General features: G+C 41.6%; 1 protein-coding gene across 2 annotated transcripts in view; it reads left to right on the forward strand.

Moving 5' to 3' along the window:
• atp8a2 (ATPase phospholipid transporting 8A2) overlaps positions 1–20,639 on the forward strand; it is a 631,244-nt gene that overhangs the window by 477,357 nt on the left and 133,248 nt on the right. For both annotated transcript variants that reach the window (XM_041199633.1, XM_041199634.1), the window contains 2 exons: positions 6,641–6,824; positions 8,322–8,432. In XM_041199633.1, the coding sequence (XP_041055567.1) occupies positions 6,641–6,824; positions 8,322–8,432 (295 nt within the window). The remainder of the gene's footprint in view (positions 1–6,640; positions 6,825–8,321; positions 8,433–20,639) is intronic.

Raw genomic sequence — 20,639 nt, forward strand, 5'->3', positions numbered from 1 at the left:
GTAGATGGTGGACAGCCGTTGGAGAGTCAGGAGGTGTTACTCACTGCAGGATTCCTAGCCTCTGACCTGCTCTTGTAGCCACAGTATTTATATGGCTGATCCAGTTCAGTTTCTGGTCAATGGTAATCCCACGGATGTTGATAGTGGGGTATTTGGTAATGGTAATGCGATTGAATATCAAGGGGACAAAGGGAAATGGTTAGATTCACTTGTTGAAGATGGTCATTGCCTGGCACTTGTGTAGCACGAATGTTGTTTGCCACTTACCAACCCACGTCTGAATATTGTCCAGGACTATTGCTGCATACAGACACGAACTGCTTCAGTACCTGAGGAGTCGCAAATGGTGGATTGATGTTAATGATAGAGTGGGGGATAGATCGGACCAAGAAATTAGAGTTTGTTGTTGAGTGGAATTCTGCTGCCGCTGATGGCCCACAGCACCTCATGGATGCCCAGTTTTGAGTTCCTGGATCTGCTCGAAGTCTATCCCATTTAGCACGGTGGTAGTGCCACATAACACAATGGAAGGTATTTTCAGTGTGAAGATGGGACTTGCTCTACACAAGGACCGTGCGATGGTCACTCCTACCAGTATTGTCATGGACAGATGCAACTGCGACAGATAGATTGATGAGGACCAGGTCAAGTAGGTTTTTTCCTCTCGTTGGTTCCCTGACAACCTGCCGTAGACCCAGTCTTACAGTTATATCCTTTAGGACTCGGCCAGCTCGATCAGTAGTGATGTTACCGAGCCGCTCTTGGCGGTGGACATTGAAGACCTCGACCCAAAGTACATAATGTGCCCTTGCCACCCTCAGTGCTTCTTCCGAGTGGTGTTCAACATGGAAGAGTACTGATTCATCAGCTGAGGGAGGGCAGTAGGTGGTAGTCAGTAGTAGGTTTCCTTGGCCAAACTTGATCTGATGTCAGAGGTTTCATGGGGTTCAGTCAATGGTGAGGACTCCCAGGGCAATTCCCTCCTGACTGCATACCAAACTGTGCCGCCACCTCCACAGGCAGGGCAGATCCAAGGATGGTGATTATGATGTCTGAGACATTGTCTGTAAGGTATGATTCCGTGACTATGATTATGTCAGGCTGTTGCTTGACTAGTCTGTAGGACAGCTCTCCCAAATGTTAATAAGGAAGTCCTGCAGTGTAAACAGGATTGAGTTTGCCATTGTCATTTCCGGTGCCTAGGTCAATACCGCGTGGCCTGTATTCATTCCATTTTTTAGACTTTGTAGTGCTTTGATACAACTGAGTAACTTGTTAGGTCATTTCAGAGGGCATTTAAATGCTGGCCTTGCCAACGATGCTCACATCCCATAAATGAATAGAAACAAATTGTCAATTTATAAAGAATCACTGAATAGTAATGCTGTTCAAAAGCCATTTTTCCTCTTTCCAAACCTTTCGCCTTCTCCCACAGGGAAGCACTAGCCAATTGTAGACCCCTAGTTGCCACTCTAGCCTAAATAAACTAAGAAATCTAATCAGAAGTCAGCAATGCAACCCACATGTCCTTTTGAATTATTGGGTGATACTAATTTTTCTGCAGTACAGCATTGTGCCTCAAAACCTGCAACCTCGGGACCGAGTCCATGCTGGATTTCGGATCTTGCCAGTTTTGATTTGGACCAGGTCGAGTTGGGAATGTAGAGTGTTGAGGCTGTGCTTTTCAAGTAACGATTACAAAGGACAGTTTTGAAAGAAATAGAGACAATACTGCAAGATAAGCCAGGAAATTCTTTGGAGCTACTTCAGATCCATCAGTGTTACTTTGCAGAAGTTCTGTATATGCATGTAAATGGGGTTCCCACTGCACTTCAATGAAGCGTTGGTGGTGGAGTGGGAGCAGCTGCAAGGAAATTCCCAGCCGTACAGTTAGACCAAGGATGTCAGTGAGGAGGGACAGTCAGGTGATGACAACTTTAAAAAGTTGTTAAAAAAATGTTCGGTTTTCAGACTTTGCTGGTTTTCAGATAGCCAGATTATGTACAGGTATAAATACAAAATACAAATTTTATCATGTCAGAGTGAACCTCTGCAATCCTACATCAGAAAATTCAGGCATTGTCCTTTCACTGCTTTTCACTATCCTAATGGAAACATCGATGACATGAACCAAACATGGACCGAATTGCCATTGTCGACAGTATTTTTGTTAACAGTATAATAAAACTAATTGATTACTGAAATAAATACTAGGTGGCTATTAAGGAATTTAAAGCTGTTATTTGATCTTGAGGTTTGAACAGTTACTAATTCTTTGGTCTTTCAACCCAGGCAGTTTGAATTTGATTTGATTGCTGCCTTGGAGTTGAATCATAGCCATACAGTATCGCAATTTCTTCATTGTGGAATTTATTTCATTATTCCAGTGATACTTAACTTTGGGTGGCTGCTGTGATGACAGGAAAGACAAATTTTACATACAGGTCAAGTATGCACTATAATTATAATTAAAGAACAAGTTAAGTAACTTAATTTTAACATGGTAGTAACTCACAATAAGATATGGATTTCATTAAGAAATTTGTACTAAAACTGTCCTGATAGCAGTTCAAAATATTTTTAGCAAACCTGTCAAGCTGACTATTAACGTGAGTTGCTACTTTGCGGGCATGATTTGTTTGATTCTTAAGAGTTAAAAGGATGTAATGGAATGTTAATATTTTCCAAATTAATAGCAATAACAATTAGGATATTTTGCAGACAAATTAAGAAAGCTTCTCTTAATATTATTGTCGTCTTCAGTTTTCTGAACTTGAAAAACTGGATCATAAAAACAAGCTTGCTTGTGTGTAAGATGACTTATTCCCAAAGATACACAGAACAAAGCCCTAGACATGCAGCATTTGTCACTGATTGGACATGTGGCTTGACCAGATTTCCACTTTGGGGATAGACTGATACCAGATACTTGGTGTCTGGCAGTCAAATGGCCTCTGAACATCCAGGCATTAGACACATTTAAAAATTCCCATATAAATGCACAGGCAGCAGACATGGTCTGTTGTTAGCATTTAAACAGACGTTCTTTCACACTTGCAGGTACAAGTGAGCCAGGGTGAGTCTTACCATGATTGAGAAGAGAACTGGAACACAGCTTTGTTGGTGAGATGTTCTGGTAGAACATCGAAACAGTCTTCAAATGAATTGTGAAACATTATACCATGCCTTTGAGAGGCCAGTGAAATTCTTATAGTCAATTCAATCATTTAAACTTAATATGTTGCGATAACTGAGTACTCAAAAGGTAGTTTTATCTGGAGATTGTAAAGAAAAGAAGACTTGCATTTGTATAGCACTTTTAATAACCACTGTAAAGCACATTGAAACAATGAAGTACTCTTGACCTGTAATTGTAATGTAGAAATGCAGTCAAGTTCCGCACAGCAAACTCCCACAAACAGCAATGTGATTATTGCCAGATAATCTGTTTTTGTGATGTTGAAGAGGGGTAAATATTAACACTCCTGCTCTTCTTCAAAATAGTCTACTCAAGCATGCAGGCTTGATTAATGTCTCATCTGTCACCTCTGACAGTGCAATACTCTCTCAGTAATGCACTGGAATGTCAGCAGAGACTTTAGTGCTCAAGCCCTGGAGTGAGGCCTTATTACTCGGACGCCATAGTGCTGCCAACTGAACCAGGCTGATACACAGCCACAAAAACTGTGGAGACATGTGCAATTAAGATAAGAATGTCCCTTGCATGAATTATTTATACATAGTCATTTTTACTAAAACAAAAATAAATCAGCCAGTATGTGTTTGATGTTTTCTTTGTATTATCCTGTACAATGTTTACAGGATCACGATTGGGGATCTGGTACAAGGGCTTTGGTAATGCAGTTCATGAAACTCTGGCATTTCAGTAATCTTCAAAAGATATTATCAGTTGTAAGGACAAGGACTAATCTAGGGCTACCATTTGGATTTCTCTCCAACATGGGCCATTTACAAGAAATCAGTTAGCTATTGTTTTTATTTGAAAGCATGCGGTACTGCTTCTGTTAGTACATTTTTTTTTATTCACTTGGGCTGTGGGCATTGCCTGGCAAGGCCAGCGCTTATTGCCCATACCTAATTGCCCTTGAGAAGGTAGTGGCACCACCTTGAACTGCTACAGTCCTTGGGGTATAGGTACATCTACAGTGCTGTTAGAGATGGAGTTCCTGAATTTTATTATGCTTCATTATTTGAAGAGTTATGAATAGATATGAACAATGTAATCATCAGCAAAGATCCCTACTTTTGACCTTATGATGGAAGGAAGATTATTGATGAAGCAACTGAAGATGGTTGGGCCAGGGCACTACCCTGAGGAACTCCTGCAGTGATGTCCTGGTGCTGAGATAATTAATCTACAACAACCACAATCATCTTCCTTTGTGCTAGGCTTGATTCCAAACAATGGAGAGTTGTCCCTGATTCTCATTGGCTTCATTTTGCAAGGGCTCCTTGATGCCGCACATGGTGAACTGCTGCCTCTGGAATTCAATTATTTTGTCCATATTTGGATTAAAGCTGTAATGAGGTCCAGAACTGAGTGGCCCTGGCGATTCCAAACTGAGCACTGGTGAGTAAATGCCCTTGAAAGAACTGTCGACAACAATTTCTATCACAAGAACATAGGAGCAGGAGCAGACCAAGTGGACAGTTGAGCCTGCTGTGCCATTCAGTACGATCATGGCTGATCTTGAGCTTCAACTCCACTTCCCTGCCTGTTCCTCATATCCCTTGTTTCCCCAAGAGACCAAAAATTTGCCTATCCCAGCCTTAAATGTATTTAATATTATACCATTCACAACCCTCTGGCATAAAATTCCAAAGATTCACAACCCTTTGAGTGAAGAAATTCCCCCTTGTCTTAGTCCTAAATGATTGGCCCCTTTTCCTGAGATTGCACCTCCACATTTTAGATTCCCCAAACAGCGGAAACAATCTCTCAGTATCTACCCTATCCACCCTGTCAAGCCCCTCCTGAATCATGTACATTTCAATGAGATCATACCTCATTCTCCTGATTTCCAGAGCAAATAGACTGAACTTGCTCAGCCTCTCATCATAGGGCAACCCCCTCATCCCAGAGATCAAATATAGTGAACTTTTGCTGTATCGCCTCCAATACAAGCATATCTTTTAACTGTGGAGATGAAAACTGCACACACTACTCCAGATGTGGTCTCAACAAAACTTTTCCAACTCTAGCAAGACCTTTATTCCTGTACTCCAGTCCCCTTGCAACAAAGGCCAACATGCCATTTGCCTTCCTAATTGCTTACTGTACCTGTATGTTAACTTCTTGCTTGTACGAGCACACCCAAGTCTCTGGTTCCCTCTAGGGAAGGAATACTACTGTCCTTACCTAGTTTGGCCTACATGTGACTCTTAACTGCCGCTGAAATGGTTTCAAAACCACTCAGTTCATCTGGGCCTTTCACCAGGGAGGAAGCCCTAACCCCTTTCTCTTCCCTCATTGAGATAGCCGCCCATGCGCCCTGCTCGCCGAATAAACCCCACCTTCCTCTCCCAAGATGGTAATCCTGTCACCAGGGAGGAAGCCCCACCTCCCTCATCCGCCCTGACTCCCACTTGTGAAATGGCAGCCAGTGAGCCTGCTCACCTGGGCCCGTCACCACGAAGTAAACACGGGGTCTGTGGGCTCTTACTTGGGGCCTCAGGCCTACCCCAGAAGTTTATCAACTTCCCAGGCCACATGCAGTTTCTATTCCCACTTTGCTGATGATTGCAAGTAGACTGATAGTAATTGGAGAAATTGGATTTGTCCTGCTTTTTGTGGACAGTACATAGCTGGGCAACATTCTACGTTGTTATGTAGATTACAGCATTGTAGCTGTACTGGAACAGCTTGACTGGGGCATAGCTAATTCTGGAGCACTACTGTTGAAATGTTGTTGGGCCCATAGTCTTTGTTGTATCCTGTGTGCTCAACCATTTCACATGGAGTGAATCATATTGGCTGAAGACTGGCAGCTACAAAATTGGGGACTTCAGGAGGAGGCCAAGTTGGATCATCCATTCGGCACTATTGGCTGAAGATGTTTGGAAACTTTTTGCTCTGACATGCTGAGCTCCGTCTTCATTTCATTTCATGTATAACATTATTCATTGTTGTTTCAGGCTATATGGGTCAACGATTTTCTTATGTACAACTGTATTTCCTAATTTTATAGTAGATGAGCTCTTACTTCAAGACTAAAAGAAAATTCTGTTCTAATTTACATTTGTTTCCGCCCCCTCCTTTGCCTCCTCACCCACACCCTCCCCATCCTCCCCCACACATATAATACATCACATAATTAGGTGTCTACCTGCTTACCTCTGAAGCTAATCATGACGGCATGTGCAAGGACATTGCAAATTGGATTTGTGTCAGAATTTGTTTCTACCTCTGTTTTTGGGGTTGTGCCCTTCTGATCTGCTAAATACTTGATGCTCAATCTTTCATGAATATTACTAGTTTCCTTAAACAGAGCAGTTACCATATCATTGGTCAGCTAATTAAAATGCGTGTTTTGTTATGTGAAATGGGAGTCCTATACATTATGCGAAAAACTTGCACATCCAAAGCCATCATAGTGATTTGCATCTTATTTCGTTTCAGAGTTTCTCCTCTCCAAAAATCAGAAATAGTAGATATGGTGAAAAACCATGTTAATGCTATCACCCTGGCCATCGGAGATGGAGCGAATGATGTGGGGATGATTCAGACTGCACATGTTGGCGTGGGGATTAGTGGCAATGAAGGCCTGCAAGCCACCAACTCCTCTGATTACTCAATAGCACAGGTTAGAGGCTTAAAGTATTTTGTCTTTTTATTGGTAATCAAAAATCTCCTTCATTCTTTGTAAAATGTGATCTCCTGCACAAATGCAGGCGAAATGTTTTGATGCTGCACTGAAGCTGAAGTTAGTAAATTTCCTTCCCGGTTTGTTAACTATGGGAATTACATGGTTACGTAAGCAGAGGGTTTATTTGAAGTTGTGACTTTTGCAGACTCTGCTGTCAAGGAGGAGAGAAGGCAGAGTACAGAAGTACTTGACTATCTTGACTGTATGCAAACAGTAATTCAAAATAGTAAAAAAAAATCTTTACTTAAAAAAAGTCTGATAATCACTATTCCAGAGATTGAGGTTTATTCGGAAATGATTTTGAGAACTTTCCTTTCTTATCATTCTGCACTGCTAGTCCAGCCAGGACCACCCTACCATAAACTCTCTCATAAACTCTGTCAATCAGACTCATGAGCCAGGTAAACATCAGCAGCTTCCTGGAACCCTCAAACCCTCCATCAAACACCAAGTATCAGATTCCAGACTTGGTGACAAAAGTTAATTCCGAATGCCAGAAACGTCTTCTAAGTGATGCCACTTAATTCTCTGCTCCTTTTGCTGCCCTCTCGGCCCTGAGAGTGTTGCTCGCCGACTTTTGCCAAGGTATTCATCACATGTTTTGTTCAAGGGACAGTCTAGAACATGCACCATGCAGTGACACACTACAGGATCTACAGTGAGCTCCTGTGGTAGTTTTGAAATAGTGTGCGCTACTGAGACTGCGAGGAGGCCCACTGAGAAGTGTCAGTGACAACCTTTTTGGCCCAGGGGCATGGGGAAGGGATCGGGCACCCTGGGGAGGGATGTGGGGGGCAGGTTTTAGATGGCTAGGCAGAGAGGCGCAAAGTGGGGGGGGGGCTATGATCTAAGATGGTGCCCTAATACACAAAAGGCACCCCCCAAAGGATGTACTCCTTCTTCTTTCCCGTACCAGCCTTCCCACTCTAGCTCACCTTCCACTGCCCAGTGTATTATGACCGTGGAGGTGAATTCATGACCTTAAATGGCAATTAATTGGCCACTTAAGGACCTCAGTAGGGTGGGCGAGCTACTGGATGCCTTGCCCCCATATTATGGGAACCGAGTCAGGGGTGGAAGGAAAAGCAACAGGCTGCCCACCCATCATAATTTATGTGCACCCCCTGCTGAAAGCACGCCTAGCTTGGGGGGGTTGGGAGGCAGGGGGGTGGGGTGCGTTGGCGGTGGGGGCGCATGTAAAATCCAGCCCCGGACTCTTAATGTAGAACAATTCCTGATTTACTGCACGGAGGAAATATATTAATTGCTATCTGTTGAGTCTTGATATTGTAAACCTGATTTTCATTTGTACACTGCAATATTTTTAGTATCTGAGCATTTTAAGCAGAATTGATCACCCTGTGCATTATCTGCTGATTAGTGTGGTTTAAAAAAATCTTTGTGATATTGATGAAGGCTTTTTTCTTCTTCTAGTTTTCATATTTAGAAAAGCTTTTATTAGTCCACGGAGCCTGGAGTTATATCCGAGTGACAAGGTGCATCCTTTACTGCTTTTACAAAAATGTGGTGCTGTACATAATAGAGGTGAGGAGTCATACCTGTGTCTCAGTAGTAATTTTTTAAATAGAATACAGAATATCTTGATGAATTGCATCATCTCTGCTTTCTCCCTTCTAAAGAACTTTTCACCCACCTTTCTATCATTCATTCCCTAATTCCAAATTTCTTAATTATTTCTAGTATCCTTGCATGTGGTACCTTGTCAAAGGCTTTCCAAATGTCCACGTGCACTACATTTCATATACTTGCATCATAATTCGGGAATAGCAGCTGGGCCTCATGATGAGGCAAAATTAGGAAAGAGGAACTTTCTCCCATGTTAGATAAGATTTGAAAATTTTGGAGGTCTTTGTTTAATCGCCTTATTCACAAATATCTTGCATTTATTTAGTACCTAGTACTAGAAAAATTTCTAATATTCATCGAGACGTAAGAAAAAATGGATGCATATAGCCAAGAAAGGAAACATTAGGAAAGATGGCCAAAAACAGCACTAAACTAACTTCCATTCAGAATGTATTTATGGATTTCTTTTGCCAAAATGAATCACCTTACAGTCACACACTGAATTCTGCCTACCACTCTTTAGCTCATTTCCCCATTTTATCAATATCTCCTTTCGGCTTTCTTTAGTCTTGTAAAGATTTAACTTTACCTCCCAATTTAGTATAATCTGCAAATTCCTGCCTCACCAGTCTCTATCCAAATCAGCTTTAAGTAGTTAACTATATTAACCTAAGAACTGTGCTGCATATGGAACGTAACTGCTCACTTCCAACCACACTGCAAAGTCTGTCCTTAATTCTCTGCTTTCTCCCTTCTAAAGAACTTTTAACCCATCTTTCTATCATTCATTCCCTAATTCCAAATTTCTTAATTATTTCTAGTATCCTTGCATGTGGTACCTTGTCGAAGGCTTTCCAAATGTCCATGTGCACTACATTTCATATCTACCTGTTTCCACCTCCTCAAAGAATTCTATGAAGTTTGTCTTTTGAAATTGTTGTTAGCTACTATTTTCCCATATTTCTAGATATATATTCTTAATTAAAGGCTTTAAAATTGTCCTTTCTATAGATGTTAAGCTAACTGGTCTGCAATTCCTCAGGTTAGTTCTGTGACCTTTTCTAAAAATGGCTATTTCATGGCCACTTTTCAGTCCTCTAGCACACATCGATACTCAGTAGATCCTGTGATAACCTCTTCAGTAAAGACAGCTGTGAAATATTTATCTTTGCCATTTCTTTGATCACTACCCACAAATTAGCAGTTCTGTCCACTCAGGAGTCCAACCTTGCATTTAATAATTCTCTTTTTATTTATATACTTGTGAAATATTTTGAGCAGAATTTTAATTCCAAAAAATGAGTAGATTCGGATTGAGTCAGTAGTTATAATGGAAAAAATGTGGAACAGCAATCAAATCCACCTCAAATCTGCCCACTTCCAGTTCCATCAGAGAAGGGACGAGGGGTGGCGACCAATTCACTTCCGAAAAGTAGGTTGGTCATTAAATATTATCATGAAGCTGTGTGCCTTCATTTTAAGACATAACCACAGGCTGCTGGGTTTCTCAGACCTTGGTGGTGAGAGGGGCTGAATCCATGAGTTAAGTACCTTGCTGTGGGCCAAGAGGAGCATGAGTGTTTCCTCTTATTCATTCCAGTTGGAACCTCTCCATACCACCACTACCCCCACCTCACCCCAACAATTTCACTTCCCCAGTGAAGTACCTATTCTCATAGGCTTCAGCCCTGTGATGCAGGCTTCCCATGCAAAAGGCCTCCAATCAGGCTGCTTGTGGGTGGGAACACTGCTTTAGGAAGCCCTGGGGCCATTCAGAAACTGTTTTCCAGGTTTACTGACCTAACAACAGCCCCCACCTCTCTTCAAATGCCTCCCCCACCACACTGCTTCCCTCCACACCTGCACAGAACTCGCCTCTGGGTTAAAATCATGGCTTCATGTTTCTTTTGATGTTTCTTGAAATTTCTTTCAAGTACTCCTTTTGATCCTTGTGTCTCCTCCTCAACTTTTTATTTTCTTTTTTTTTTAAAAACAGCAACGTGCATTTATATAGCGTCTTTAAATCGTCCAAAGGCATGTCTTAAAAAGTGTTATCAAGCAATACTTGACAATGAGCCACATAAGGAAGTATTAGGACAGATGACCAAAAACTTTGTCAAAGAGCCATATTTTTAACAACATCTTAAAGGAAGAAAGAGAGGTAAAGAGATGAAGAGATTTAGGGAGGGAATTCTTAAGCTTAGATCCTAGGCAACTGAAGGAACAACCACCAATTGTGGAGCTTTTAAAATTGGAAATGCTCAAAAGGCCAGAATTGACGGAACGCAGAGATCTCAGGCTCTCTAAAGTTGGAGGAGGTTATTGAGATAGGGAGGGCAAAGCCATGGAGGGATTTTGAAAAAGACAGAGTTTTAAAATAGAGGCTTTGCTTAAGAGGGAGTTAATGAGTGCAGGGGAGATGGGTGAGCATCGCACTATTGCTGCTCAGTCCTGTGTGCCAACTTTTGCTTCACCTCACCTCAGCTATGTTGCTCAGATTTCTAAAGCTGTCTTAATCCAGTCTAGTGTTCTAGTTTCCCTTTCCAATTATAGTTTAACTCTATTGTCGTCAGTATTCCCAAGCACTCACTCTCACATTTAGCTTACCTACCCAATTTATTTCAACTGTTAGATCCAGCAGTGCCTCTGCCCTTGTATCCTACTCATGTACTGCTTGAGGAAGGAGTCCTGGACGCATTTTAGAAATTCTGTTCCTTTTTCTTCACTTACTCCTTCTCTGTGCCATCAGTAAGTGTATAGTTAAAATTTTCCAGGAAAATAATATTATCCAACTCATCTATAATAACTGCATGTTATATCTTCCATTGGCTTGAGTGAAAGCCATTTCAGCCAATTCGATGGAACCAGTGCAGTGTCATTGCCTTTGATTATTTTTTTCATTAAATCCATGAAGGGGCTCATGGCAAGTGCAGTCTTTCTTATTACTGAGAATTCAAAACTGATTCAATTCACACTAATGGCCTCACCAGCATATCTTTACTTAGTTTGAGCTAACTTCACCCTAGCTGGCACTATCTCATGTATAGCTTTGTTTATCATCAGTACAGAGTTCTGCAATCAGTAGACCAGTAGCATCAAAAGTGACTCAGTAGGTCAGTGTGTTAGGGTAAACCTGCAGTCTAGCCGTTACTATAGGATGCAATAATGCTGGCACATAGATTCAACTTTCCAACCATGTGTTTTGTATTCAGTCAGTCCAGCGTAAACACATATCTGGATCAACACAGAGTTCACTTTTTGATCTGTGCTGTTTGTTCCGAGCAATGGAGAGGGGGGTGGGGGAGACAAGTATTGTCATTGGAGGTCAATGAAGAAATTTCTCAGCTAACAGCTGAGAAAGTGTTTTTTAACCAAATGCAAAACCACTAAGAGGAAAGCCAAGTCCCTAATTTAGACATAAATCTCACATTCTACTTTAATCCGGAAAGGAATTTTCCCCTTCACTTCTTATTACTAATGCTCTGTCGCAGTTTTGGCTTTGGAATAAAAGAGTTTTAATGCTACTGGGGTACGCACTTCAGAGTGCTGCTGCACAAGAAATGAGCACTATTATTTTGGATGCTTGGTGGCACAACTAGTGAAATACCTCCCAAAGTCCTGACAGCATCAAATTACCAAACAAGCGACTGATATTAACCTCTAGTTTTCACCACTTCCTGCTGTCTGACTTGTTCTATTCTGAGTCTTTTAGCACAATAATGCAAGGGGAAAAGATGTGCAAATAAAATCAGTATGTTTAATTCTTTTGTTAGTATCAGTATTTAACACGTTGGGCTACTGAGGGTTGGGAGGGCAATGAACTTGTGTTATTCTTTTGGGACTGGCGTAACTGTGTTCTCCCATCCTTTGTTATGATGTGCGCCACTTTTTTGCTCAATGTTTAGTTTTATGATGGCGTGCCCTGGGGATATTTAACATAAACTGGGTACTATAATCTTCCTCTCACGTACTTCTCCAGTTTTTCATAAGTTGGACTGCAGTGTGATAAATTTCACTACAAATTGTCAAGCTGGTTCATTTTACAGTCCCTCCTTGTGATGTAGAAAATGTAACAAAATGCATCATTACTTCTGTTATTGGGCTAACTTAACTTTCTCTGCTGAACCTTTCCCCTGAATCTGAACTTGGAAGAGCTTTCATTTATTTCTTCTGGATCTCTATCCAGATATTGCTGAGCTGTCCTGGACCTTGTGTTTCTCTTCTTTTGTTCCATACCCTTGGAACTTGGCAATTTGTCTGCTGGCTGTTTCCCTGCCTGGGGATTGGCCAACACTTTTGCCAGTCAAAGCAGATGTGGGCCCAATTCAAACAGCTTCACGCTGTGAATGGAACTTGTCTCCCTCACTCAGCATCTCACATGAATGCCTACTAGAAATGTTTCATAGTGATGATCCACTTATTATCCATGACCACTTCAATAGCTGATTTGTTAACTTTGGGCTTGATTACATGTGTCTCACTTGCAACTAATACAGAATGGCATTTATGTTTTTACATAATTTTCTTCCTTACAGCAGACAAGAGGAAATGTCAATTGCATGTCAATTGTTCTCATGTGTGTTCATATATGTGACCCTGCTTGGTGGAGTTTAGATCAGTAAAACTATATTTTGCTAGATTAGAAGTGGATTCAAAATTATGTAAACCCCAGGGACAGCTCAGTAGACAAATACACTGTATTTGTTGTGGCATCTGGTTTAATCCATTTGTAGCTCACGCTCAAGCAGGGCTGCATTTGGAGTACTAAAATTAGCTCACTGCCTCCCCCGCACCCCCACCCCAATTCCTGTCTTTGACCAAAGACCACAGAGAGGAGAAATCAGTCAAGCTGATTGGATATACGACAGGATACAGCTCCGCTGTAATCTCCGCTATGTGCAAGTCGCTTCTTGACACACACTTCGGTATATGGTTAAGAAGGAAACATTTGGTGAGGAACAAGAGGCTTGCTAATCATACAAAACTGTACTGCACTATGTGCCTCAGTTTAAAAGAGGAGATGGGGAAAGGGAACAAATGTCATGCACAATGATGAGATTCAATTCGTGTTGGAGTTCCATCAGCAACTGATTGATCTCAATCTGTGCTAGTAGCTGCACACGTTTGCAGTTCTTTGTGAAAAAAAATGGAAGATTATAATATTCCAGATATTACATAAAACCAGTTACTTAAATTTTTAAAAGCTATACTTATGTCTGGAGTTTCTGTGATCTTCCTTTATCTCAGTACGCACATTGCAATTATATAATACTGATATCATCAAAGGAAGCTGTAGTGGGGAATGGATTAAGCTAAGAACATTTAAAATCACTGACAAAGGGAATGACCAGGTTCCTTGTCTGATGATAAACCTGTATGTTTCAGACATCCTCAAATCTTAAAAAAAAAGATTTTAAGATACAGATAATCTCCAATACAGGTGTTGCAACATACAAACATTGAAAACATTTGTATGCTTTGGAAAAGTGCAGTCAGCAGCAGTATCTCTTTTTGATGCTTAGCATAGTCCAACCTCAAAACTGTTAAAGGTATGTTACACAAAAGCTTCACTGAATGCAGCCCAGTCTCCCATTAATCATCCAAGCATGTTTTATTTGTCTTGAGCAGATTACAGTACATAGCCTTTAGAATAATTCTGCTTTTGAGTTTCAATGTTTACAGGTTATCATTCAAAATAACTTGAATCAGTTTTGTGCCTCAGTGCCATAAAACAGTGAGAAAGAAGGGCATTTGTACTATTGTATTGTCCTCCTATAATATGTTGAAGAAAGGTAATTGTTGTTCTCTTCATGGTTTTGCATCTCCATTTTGTTAACTTTATGCAAGATACTATTAATTCTCAAAACATGTGTCATCTTGAAAGTTCTGGTCTAATGGACCTTTTCACTGAAGATTATATTATGATATTACCCAGCTTGAGACTTATTATTAAACACTTTAATCACTCATCTACCTTTTCCATAAATATCTTCAAAGTTTTTGATGATCTGGCACCATGTATTTCTAAACAAGTTATAAATATGTGGCCTTCCGACAAAGTTAGCTATGTTCTTGGATGGTTAGTTTTCTTTTCTCTCAGTTAGTTCTATTTGTGTGATGGTTATTGGTTTCTTTGCTGTTTGCTTTTTTGAATAACTCAGGAGTGCCCCTGGACTCTTACTTTATCATGTTAGTAACTTCCTGCACCCATTGTCAAATCCTCTGTACTCTTGCCTCTTTCCATCTCCATAACATCTTGGACTATGCCCCTGTTTCAGCTCAACTGCAGCTGAAACCATGATTCATGCCTTTATTAGCTCTAAAATGGACTATTCCAACACACTGCTGGCTAGTCTCCCACATTCTATTCTCTGTAAATGTTAGGTCACCCAAAACTCTGCTGTCCTTGCCTTAAATCGCAGCAAGTACCATTCTAGCTTCTCGCATGCAGAAGCAAGTTACATTGCAAGCCCAACTGATAATAAATTAGTGTAATTCTTAGCGCACTTGGGATTGTTCAGAAAGTGCTACCCAATCATGGAATCACATCACAATATTATGCCCTGAGTTTTTCAGTTTGGTTGCGTACAGTTAATACTCTGCCTGTTGTGAACAGCCAAAGAGACGTGCTGTTTGATACGATCCACTAGTCATTGGGACACACATGCTGCATACCTAGCATTGCACTGACACTGAAATTGACACCAAAATAAGGCGCATCAAAGCTATCCTGCTCCCTCGATCCTAATTACCTCAATCAGATCATTGTTCACTCTGTATCACACACATTCAACGAATGGGCCTAAGGCTGCCACTTTCAGACCTGAAAACTGCTCAGTACACCTCACTTTACCCTTCTAAGGTAATTTATCTCAAAAATTTGAGCACCAGATGAAGCTAGCTGTTTCACACTTCTAAAATGCGGTGGCAACACAAGTGGTGTTTTCTTCTAAAAGCATGCTTCCATCAAGGCAAAAGGATGTTCTTCCTACCACACAAATGAGTCAGGTGATTTACGAATTTCAGTGCAAGTGCAATGCTAGGTACGTAGGCCATACATGCCAACAACTGGCCGATCGTATCAAACAGTACATTCGATTGGATATTGGCAATTGGCAATTACTGACAGCGCTCAACCAACACACGCTTGCAAAAATGAGAACATAATGGGCAGGATATTGAGTTCGGTGAGTTGGGGGCGGGGCCTGTTTGCCAACGCATAAAATGACGCGGGATGTCGTTGGGTGGAACACCCGACGTCACCCTGCGTCGTTTAAATTTTCAGGTCGGCCGGGGCGCAGCCGAATCAGCTGTGCACCTGCCAATCTGTCAACGGCCAATTGAGGCCATTTAAAAACTAATTGAAGTAGTTAAAGGACCTGTCTGTCCAACCTTAAGGTTGATGGGCAGGCCAGGAGCCCTGGCGGGCTTCAGGAAAAGCATGAAACCTCATCCACGGGTGGGATGAGGTTTCATGTAGGTTTTTAAAAATTTAGGGAAAGTTGAATTAAAAGTGATGGACATATGTCACATGAGTTGGACATGTCAGGGAAATTTTATTTGTCTATATTTCACATTTTTGAATTTGGAGCCCTGAGGCAGCACTTATGCGCGTGAAAGAGCGCACCCTTGGCTTAGAGAATCCCCCCCACCTACACAGGGAGCGCATAGCGCTTCCTGGTGGACGTCACGCTGGGCTGGCCTTAAGGGGCGCGCCGATTGGAGGCACGCCTGCAAGTGCCCGCTTCTGAACTTCTCCCTGCCCCCCGACAAGGGGAAAATTTTTCCCAATGTCTAACATTAGATTTGATGTGCGATTGGGTAGCATTTGCTGAACAATCCTGAGCGTGCTAAGAATTATACTAGCAACTAATTTAGATTATCAGTCAGGCTCACAATATAGCTCACTTACTGTTGCTTGAAGCTACTTATATGCAGGGACCTGTCCTCCATAGGCAAAAGGAAAATATCCAGGCATTGCATCTTTTTTGATTAAGCAGAAGCATGGGAGACAATAGCTCCCTGGTGCATTCACCATGGCAACATCTCAACCAATCAGAGTTGACTTGCCAACCAATTAGCACCCATTTTGTCATGCAGTATAAATTGTTGTTCACTTTAAATTTGGCATTCTTGCTCAGTCCCGAAGATTACAAGATGAAAAGCTTTGACAGCATGTTTCCTTTTTCAGCAACAGAACTTAAGTGACTATTAATAATTCCTTCTGTGGTTTGGCCTCATACTTTGTTTTATAATGCCACTGTGATGTTTCATTACGCTAAAAGCTAAATATATGTTGTAGTTTGTTCTACTTTGCATTCATGAACCTACTTCAGATTATAGGTGCTAACAATCTTCAAACTGAAGGAATGAAGAAGGTAATCAATATGAGGGGAAGTGGTATTGCATGATAGCGTAGTGGTATTGTTGCTGGACTAGTAATCCAGAGACCCAGGGTAATGCTCTGGAGACCTGGGTTTGAATCCCACTACAGCAGATGGTGGAATTTGAATTTGATAAAAATCTCGAATTAAAATCATGACCACGAAACCATTGTTGATTGTTGTAAAAACGTATCTGGTTCACTAATGTCCTTTAGGGAAGGAAAACTGTCATCCTTACCTGGTCTGGCCTACTTGTGACTCTAGACCCAGAGCAATATAGTTGATTCTTATATGTCCCATGAAATGGCCTTGCAATCCACTAAGTGATCCCACAACCAACGGATCAGATCTAAGCTCTGCAGTCCTGCCACATCCAGTTGTGAATGGTGGTGGGAAATTAAACAACTCACTGGAGAAGGAGACTCCACAAATATCCCCATCCTCAATGATGGGGGCGCCCAGCACAAAAGATAAGGCTGAAGCATTCCCTATAATCTTCAGCAGAAGTGCTGAGTGGACGATCCAACTCAGCCTCCTCGGAGGTCTATAGCTTCACAGATGCCAATCTTCAGCCAATTTGATTCACTCCACATGATATCAAGAATCAGATGAAGGCATGAGATACTGCAAAGGCTATGGGCACTGACAATATTCCGTCAATAGTATTGAAGACTTATGCTCCAGAACGTGCCACACCCCTAGCCAAGCTGTTCCAGTACAGCTACAACACTGGCATCTACCCGGCTATGTGGAAAATTGCCCAGGTATGTCCTGTCCATAAAAAACAGGACAAATCCAACCCAGCCAATTAACACCCCATCAGTCTTCTTTCAATCATCAGTAAAGGAACGGGTTATCAACAGTGCTATCAAGCAGCACTTGCTTAGCAATAACCTGCTCACAGACCCCCAGTTTGGGTTCCGCTAGGGCCATTCAGCTCCTGACCTCATTACAGCCTTGGTTCAAACATGGACAATAGAGCTGAACTTCTGAGGTGAAGTGAGAGTGACTATCCTTGATATCAAGGCTGCATTTGACCGAGTGTGGCACTAAGGAGCCCGAGCAAAACTGAATCAATGGGAATTAGGGGGAAAGCTCTCCGCTGGTTGGAGTCATACCTAACACAAAGGAAGATGGTTGTGGTTGTTGGAGGTCAGCCATCTCAGCTCCAGGACATCGCTGTAGGAGTGTCCTAGGCCCAACCATTTTCACCTGCTTCATTAATGACCTTCCTTCCACCATGAGGTCAGAAATGGAGATGTTCGCTGATGATTGAACAATGTTCAGCACCATTTGCGACTCCTCAGATATAGAAGCAGCCCATGTCCAAATGCAGCAAGACCTGTACAATATCCAGGCTTGGGCTGACAAGTAGCAAGTGACATTCGCACCACACAAGTTGTCAGGCAACGACCATCTCCAAAAAGAGAGAATCCAAACATTGCCCTTGATGTTCATTGGCATTACCATCACTGAATCCCCCACTATCAACATCCTGGGGGTTACCATTGACCAGAAACGGAACTGGACTAGACATATAAATACTGTGGCTACAAGAGCAGTTCAGAGGCTAGGAGTAGTGCGACAAGTAACTCACCTCCTGACTCCCCAAAGGCTGTCCATCATCTACCAAGGCTCAAGTCAGAAGTCTGATGGATTACTCCCCACTTGCCTGAATGAGTGCAGCCCCCACAACACTGAAGAAGCTTGACACCATCTAAGACAAAGCAGTCCATTTGATTGGCATCATATCCACAAATATTCACTCCCTCCACCACCAACGCACAGTAGCAGCCGTGTATAGCATCTACTAGGTGCACTGCAGGAATTCACCATGGCTCCTTCAACAGCACCTTCCAAACCCATGACCACCACCATCTAGAAGGAAACAGGCACATGGGAACACTACCACCTGAAGTTCTCCTCCAAGTCACTCACCATCCTGACTTGAAATATATCGCTGTTCTTTCATTGTTGCTGGGTCAATATCCTGGACTCCTTAACAGCACTGTAGGTGTACCTACGCCACATGGACTGCAGCGGGTCAAGAAGGCAGCTCACCACCACCTTCTCAAGGATGGGCAATAAATGCTGGCCCAGCCACCGAAGCCCACATCCTGTGAATGAATAAAAAAAAAGAATAAAGTGCAAGAGATGATAAAACTTCCGGAATTCTTGAGTTGATAGCAAAAGGGTCACATGATAAGCCATCAAGTCAGCATAGTTAATGATTTGAGAGGCAGCTGGATTATTATGAACAGTGCTACCATTACATAAGGATTGTTTAAAAAAAAAACATTTGTGATTTCTGTACTTTAAAAATTTTCTTCCAGATTTTTCGCAAAACTTTTTTTATTCAAAGGTCTATATTTCCTTTTTTTTTTAAAGAATTTTGGGGATAGTACCATCCAAAGTTTCCATATTGACCTTAGTCTTAGTAATGCAGGCACCACCTCAGGTTTTCACAGAAGCATGGCCCACTCAAATCACTCATGCAGAACAAGCCAGGGACCAGCAAATAGATGATTAATGAAAATATGTTTCAAATTGTCCATCAATCATGCTACTTTGAGATCTGCAGAAAACTTCTATCGTAATTACATCAGGAATTGCAAATTGAAAGAAAATTTCACCATCACCACTGGCATATTGCCAATGACCTAAAAGTGACATAAGCTGATAAATTTATGTTACTAACTCCTTTTTATGCATCTTTTACTCATTAAGCAGGCATTAATCATATCTACATGCATGAAATATGTTAGCCATAGGCAAACCACCAAAAAGGTAGATTATGTATGTTACTCTGTCCAAAAAAAACCTCACCACATGCCGTTTCTGTCAAGAGCAGCTTTGACATGAAGACTCATAGAAAAGGAGTTTTGAAAGGCATATAATATGGATAAATGTATCTAAGTTTTGTTCCTTTACAGTTAAGTAATTATTTTCATCAACTCCTTTACAAACGGTAAACATTCAGCAGATCTTAATGTGGTAGCTGAGAGTGGAAGAATCAGAACTGAGAAAAAGTGTCAAGCTTACTTTAGGGCTTCAGTTATGATTTGTCTTGAAGGCTGCTTCACATTTTCTGCAACTAGAATGCTTGATCTCTTGCCAGAAGCTGAATTAAATGTGTCCCTGAACTGTCTTTTTAAGATTTGTTGAAGATTTGAATTTATATTTGGCCAAACCTGGTGACTTGCGGGCTCATAACCAAAACAAAACATTAAACCTGATGGCTTGTCATAAAAATCCAACCGGTTCGCCTATCTCCTTTTGGGAGGGGAGCCTACCAACCCCTACTGAGTCTGCCCAACATGTGACTCCAATCCTACACAGTGTGGTTGGCTCTGGATGCCCTCAGCAAAACAAGAGAGGGGCTGAAAATGTTGCCTTACCAGCATACCAAGACTGAATAACCAACAAGTAACTTTTCCATTAATCCATTTTTTTTTATTTCTGGAACAATAAATGTAGCTATATCTGCCTTAGTTTCATATCAGTCCAACATTTAAAAGCTCATATAAGATAAGAGCAAAGTACTGCAGATGCTGGAAATCTGAAACAAAAACAAAAATAGCTGGAAAAACTCAGCAGGTCTGACAGCATCTGTGGAGAGGAATACAGTTAACGTTTCGAGCACTTCGTTAACTGAGGTTTTCTATCCACAGTGGTTGACCAGGCCCTCAACCGTGTCCGGCCCATCTCCCGCGCATCGCCCTCACACTTTCCTCTCCCTCCCAGAACCGTGATAGGGTCTCCCCTTGTCCTCACTTATCAC

This window comes from Carcharodon carcharias, chromosome 11 (assembly GCF_017639515.1).
Source record: "Carcharodon carcharias isolate sCarCar2 chromosome 11, sCarCar2.pri, whole genome shotgun sequence".
NCBI lineage: Eukaryota > Metazoa > Chordata > Chondrichthyes > Lamniformes > Lamnidae > Carcharodon > Carcharodon carcharias.